This window comes from Ammospiza nelsoni, chromosome 1 (genome assembly GCF_027579445.1).
Source record: "Ammospiza nelsoni isolate bAmmNel1 chromosome 1, bAmmNel1.pri, whole genome shotgun sequence".
NCBI classification, from domain to species: Eukaryota; Metazoa; Chordata; class Aves; order Passeriformes; family Passerellidae; genus Ammospiza; species Ammospiza nelsoni.
In genome coordinates this window covers 100920854-100926948 of record NC_080633.1, presented here as the reverse complement: position 1 = coordinate 100926948, position 6095 = coordinate 100920854, and the positions used below count along the sequence as shown (strand labels likewise).

At 41.7% G+C, this 6095-nt stretch overlaps 1 protein-coding gene across 1 annotated transcript in view; it reads left to right on the top strand.

Moving 5' to 3' along the window:
• Positions 1-388: 388 nt before the first annotated feature.
• Positions 389-6095, top strand: part of CEP192 (centrosomal protein 192) — a 76398-nt gene continuing 70691 nt past the window's right edge. Inside the window, exons 1-6 of the mRNA XM_059469139.1 lie at positions 389-551; positions 2207-2257; positions 3262-3408; positions 3805-4016; positions 4719-4817; positions 5875-6015. Coding sequence (XP_059325122.1) covers positions 441-551; positions 2207-2257; positions 3262-3408; positions 3805-4016; positions 4719-4817; positions 5875-6015 — 761 coding nt within the window. The 5' untranslated portion in view covers positions 389-440. The remainder of the gene's footprint in view (positions 552-2206; positions 2258-3261; positions 3409-3804; positions 4017-4718; positions 4818-5874; positions 6016-6095) is intronic.

The following is a 6095-nucleotide window of genomic DNA, read 5'->3' as shown; positions in this document are numbered from 1 at the left end:
AATTCCTCCTAATGTCCAACCTAAACCTCCCCTGGTGCAGCTTGAGGTTACGGCCTCTCGTCCTGTCACTTCGCGAGGGTACATGTCGCAATCAGGAGCGGCAGCAGAGTAATTTCCCACACAGCATCGCCCCGACCCCCAGTGGCCGACTCCGAATCGAATCGGGTCGGGTCGGGTCGGGTCGGGTCGGGTCGGATCGGATCGGATCGGATCGGGGCGGGTCGGGTTCGGTCCGGTCCGGTCCGGTCCGGTGCGCTCCAGTCCGGTCCCTGCCCCGCGTTTCCCGGCGGTGGGAAGAATCGCGCATGCGCGGAGCAGCCCCCTACGCATGGGGCGGGCTGTGGCGGCTGCGCGCGCGGCGGCGTCGGCCCCGCCCCCTGCCCCGCCCCGCCCCGCCGCGTGAGGCGTGCGCGGTGCGCGCGCGTGGCGGCCGCGGCGGGATGTTCGTGGCGCGCAGCATCGCCGCGGATCACCGCGACCTCATCCACGATGTGTCCTTCGACTTCCACGGGCGCCGCATGGCCACCTGCTCCAGCGACCAGAGCGTCAAGGTGAGCGGGGAGCCGCCGGGCCTGGTGATGCGCCAGTGTCGCGGCCTACCGGGCTGCGGGCGGGCCGGGGCGCGGCCGAGGGCTCGGTGCGCGGCGGGTCCCGGTGCGGTGTCGGGCCGTGGGGCGGGAGGTTGTAGCGCACAGTGCCCGTTGTGTTTGTGTGCGCGCTAACGAGTGTAAGTAAACACGGGAACTCCGCTTCCGACCCGGGGCTGCGGCAGGGAACGCATTCCCGGCTGCTGTGCCTGCAGCCGTGCCGCTTGTGGAGTTCATTCAGCTGAAAATCTGTGTTTATTAAAGAATGCTTACGGAAAAAAATACTGTTTCGTAATTTAGTGCCAATAATCTGTATTTATTGTGAGAAGGAGGTGAAGTGCCAGTAAGCAAAAATCCGGAGTGTTCCGTGTGTCCTGGCAGACTGGGGAAAGTGTGGAGTACAAGAAGTCTTCATTTTTACGTTCCTATAGAGGAAATAAAGTAGCATTTTACATTTACTTAAAGGAAAAGTTGATTGCTTTTTTTTGTGCATAGTGAGAAGATGGGCAAATATTTGGGAGTCACGTGGATAGATTTAAATCTAATTTGCAGAGAGCAGACATGTTTGTTATTAAATCCAGATAAATGGTTGAAAAAGTCACTTTTCTGTAGAAAGCTGTGTCACATGTATATCAGGCTTAAAAACCAAGAAGTAGCCTGTTCTCCCTGACCACAGACTAAAAAGCAAATAACCAACCACAATAAAATGCACCCCCCCACCCAGAAAATAAGCCAAAGCCTTTGCTTTGGACTGACTACTAAGAGTGTGCAGTTCTTAAAAAAGATACCATGAGGTGGGTTGAACACAGAAACTGTTCTCTAGCAGTGTAATGTTACTTTCCGGTCATAACTGAATCCTTTATGAGAATGTTCAGAATGTCCCTCCGACCAGAGGAACAACATGACCCAGGCTGTGTTGGAGAGCCAGAGTGGCAGACATGAGGTGACTTTTAGTACAGCTTCAGAGTGAATGAGTGACTAACAGGAGTGAGTGTCAGGTAGTGTCTTTCATTTGGTTATGTTCATGACTTCCTACATAATTTTTCAGTAAGAAACTCGTAAATATAAAGATGTATGGGAAATCAAGAGAGGGGAAGGTTCAGTGACTTGCATGTGGTTAAAAATCAAGGCAGAAATCTCATAAAAAGAGCCAAGATCTGTTCCCCCACTACCGTGGTGTATATTTTACTCTCCTACTCTGCTTTTGGGATGAGTGCTGGGAGCTGCATTTGGGTTTTGCAGCCGGAGCTGAGCACGTGAGGATGCTGGGGGCTCTGGAATGAAACAGAACAGTGTGCTCTTGGAACAAAGTGAATGAACTTTTGAGAATTGTAATAATTTCTCTTCTATGTAATTTACTGTTTTAAAAGAGATAGAAGACATAAAATAGTGGGTTTTGCAGGCAGTGCCTCTTCTCCCTACTTGTAATAGGGATAGTTTCATGGTGGAGTAAAGTGCAATTTTGTACTGGACCCAATACAGTGTCCTGGATGAAAAGGTTTAGTGGGGATGTGTGTGTATGTTTTTGTTTGTTTTTATTTTATACATATGAATGGTTGTGTCTTTAAAGTACTAGTCAGTGAAGTTTATTTACAAATTGTATTTTGATTTCTTATTAGGTCTGGGACAAAAGTGAAAATGGAGATTGGCATTGCACTGCCAGCTGGAAGGTTTGTATTTGTAAAAATTACACAGACATAATCATAATTTCTCCTTTGTTTTTGGAGAACCATGCTTCATTTCTGCTGAATTTTCGAGCAGAAATGTTTTTGGTTTGATGTAGATTCTGTATGTCTTGTGTAAAATACTTTTTCTTTGCTTTTGTAAAGTATCTCTAATGCCTTTCACTTAAAGCAGATGCTAATATGCAGTCTGCTCTTGTTAGTACCTAGTTATGTTGGCAGATGAGTCTTAGTAAATATTATTAGTGACTGTGTTCAGGGAGTGGAAAACAGTACCTTAATTTTTAATATTTCCTTCTGTGTATAGTAAGACTTAAAAAAAAAAGCAGGAAGGGGGAAATTAAAAGGAAAATGTCTGGCTATTAAATGTTACAACATCTGACCTCTGCTTTTTGTTCTCCAAAACCTTTCTGAGAACTGTGTCATAGAGATGCTCTGCTTCATCTGGATAATTAGTGCATTCAGCTTCTGAATTGTTCTTAAACTTGTGTTTAATAGGACCACAATGCATTCATCCCTGTAAATGTCAGTGCAAGGGAGGCTTTTGAATTCCCCTTCTCTAAGACAGGAATGTTGACTAGGTATGAAAGAGGAGCTTCATATTAAAAAGAAGATTAATAATGCTTACAAGTGCTTTTGAAAAGTACAGGCAAGCCAGAAAGGAACATGGTAATGGTTGAAATTTGATGGAGAACAAAACTGTACTTTTTGCATCAAGGCAAAATCATAGTTTGGAACTTAAAGTAGTAATAAATGATGCCTTGAAATATGCTTGTAATAATTGCATTTCAACACTAAGCGCAACAGCTTTGCAGTTATGGTTAGAATAAGGAACTGCAACAGCTGATATGTAATTTTGTATAAAAGAACATAGGTTTCAGAGGAACAGTGTTACTAGTTCCTAGAATTCTCTTTTTCAGAAAGTCTTGAAAATATATGGTTCCTAAGGCAGTAAGTTTGCTTCTCTGCAGTGTTCTGATGTTTTCTTGCAGACACATAGTGGATCAGTGTGGCGTGTGACATGGGCCCATCCTGAATTTGGGCAGGTCCTGGCTTCCTGCTCCTTTGATAGAACAGCAGCTGTATGGGAAGAAATAGTGGGAGAGTCAAATGATAAACTCCGAGGCCAGAGTCACTGGGTGAGACTTCTTTTCTGTAGCTGTAAAGTTCTGATTTTGGCTATGTTTTGTTCATTTGTGGCAACATTCCAACACAAAGGAAGTATTTTTGAAGCATTTGAGGAAAACAGCTAACTGGTTGCATTCAGGCCAGTTTGTGTCACTATTATCAATGTTTCATAATGAGATGTTCCCTGGCAAACAACTGGCAGACATGAATTCCCATCTACAGTTGGGTTTTTCTCTGACAAGGGATAATTTGAAACAACACTGGCTGTTCTTGTTCATCTTTGAAACAATATAAAAGTTGGGGGGGAATTTTTTGGTGGAAGATGTAAGCAATCCTATGAAATGGTGTTGTCAGACTTTGATTAGCCTTCCTTAGGAAATAAATTTTTGATGGAAATTTCCTTGCAGGTCAAGAGGACCACTCTAGTAGACAGTAGAACATCTGTTACAGATGTGAAGTTTGCTCCCAAGCACATGGGTCTTATGTTAGCAACCTGTTCAGCAGATGGAGTTGTAAGGATCTATGAAGCTCCAGATGTGATGAATCTCAGCCAGTGGTCACTGCAGCATGAAATCTCATGTAAGCTCAGCTGCAGTTGTATTTCTTGGAATCCTTCAAGGTATGTTACTAAAACATTTGCTTTATGACTGTAACAGGAAGGGAAAAACCATTCAAAGCTGAACTGCTTTGATTTCTCTTTGTCCAGAAGCGCTTAATGGCTTTCCCTGTGGACACAGTGTTGTGTCCTGCTGATCCAGTTACTCTTTTATTCATTAGCAGTAGTCCATGCTGAAGGTTCAGCATACAGGAGTTCACTTTAATGCATGGGATAGGATAAAAGCTGATTTAAAAACTAAAATCCATGTACATTTAGCTTATGTGATTTATCTTTTGAAAACTGATAGAAATATCACTAAATCAATAATTAAAAGCGCTGCAAAGAATGCAGACTCTGCTATGAAACTGGTGGCAAATACTAGACTGCAGATGCAATTTCTGTTATGGAAAGTCACTTCTCTCTGAGAACATCATCTTGAATTGCTGAATAATGTCTAATGATTTCACCTTAGTGAGTGTATAAGGTGGGCTTTCAAAACAACAGAGTGAGATAGTGGTTACTCTGAATAGCATTTAACTCCTCTTTCTTTGGGATTTTTTCCTTGCAGTATTTTGTGATGGTGTTCTGTTTTCTCTATAGATAATGTGTTTGAAATTTAACAAATGGCTTGGTGTACTTTCTATGGGAAATACTATATATTAATATTATATATACACATAGATATAATATGTAAATATAACAATACTTGTTTTCACCTTTTAGCTCTCGAGCACATTCTCCAATGATCGCTGTAGGAAGTGATGACAACAGTCCAAATATACTGGCTAAGGTTCAAATTTATGAATATAATGAAAATACCAGGTATGCTAAATAATAATAATAATATATAACGTTTGTGGGATTATGAAGTTGTTTATGATATATGACCTTTTATTCCTATCATTAGATGTGGAGTAATAAATAAAAATATCTTAATTTTGTCTCTGATCCATTGGGTAGGAAAAGAGAGGGAGACCTCAGAATGGTAACTGATGTTAACAGAGATGATATTGATAATTTTATTCTCTGTCAGTGCAGAAGTGTCAGTGTTCTTACCAGCATTTTAAAGGGAGAGTTGTTGTTCTGTGTCTGTTAAATTGTGTGTTTAATTTTGCACAAGGAATTAACAGTTGAAATTTGACTTGCGCTGCACCAGGCACTGTTTTGTTCAAGGCCACCTTACAATGATTTTAAAGGTATTATTACAATGACAGAAAGTGCTGTGAATTGCTCATGGTCTGTCAAAGTTCAGGTTGTACAGTCAAGAGTCCACAGAACCAGAAAGGGCTACTAAGTTTGTGCACCACCACTTCCAGTTAAATGATAGCAGAGATTGCTATCAAATTGTGTTTGACTGGGAGTGACCGATGTGGGAAAGGAGCCAGAGTGTTCTGTGGATTTTATGCCCAGCTTCAGGCAATGCTCTCCATGCATTAACAATAAAGTTACTGTAACGTACTAAGAAAATGGAATATGTGTTTATCATACAGCAGAGGAGGCAGACAGTAGTCTGCTTAAAAGCATGGAAAATTTAGTGAGTTACTGAGATGCAAATTCCCTTTAGAATTGTGAATGGAATATTTCTCTTCATTTCCCTTTTTCAATTGCAGACAAAAATGTCCTTTGTACTGCAATCCTTGCTTTGTTGTATGACTCACAATACTGTAGCATACTGTACTTAGTGGCCACTGTATCTGATAGATTCAATTTCTGAAGAAATTTGCTTGAAATTATTGCAGAAATTTATGTTTAAAGTTTTTTTTCCAAGTCTTATCATGTATTCTTAACCCTTTTCCCCGTTTCCACTATATCTGGTCTATATAATTTTAATCACTGGCAATTTTCATGGCATTAAAGGTTAATTTCTTGCCCTCTACAGGAAGTATGCAAAAGCAGAAGCTCTGATGACAGTCACAGATCCTGTACATGATATTGCATTTGCTCCAAATCTGGGAAGATCCTTCCACATCTTGGCTGTAGCAACCAAAGACGTACGAATTTTCACACTAAAACCTCTAAGGTGAGCTTAAGAGGAAGATGGTTTGATGTGATGTGATGCACACTATACAATCTTGTTCAAATTGTCTCTGCAAAGCAAAA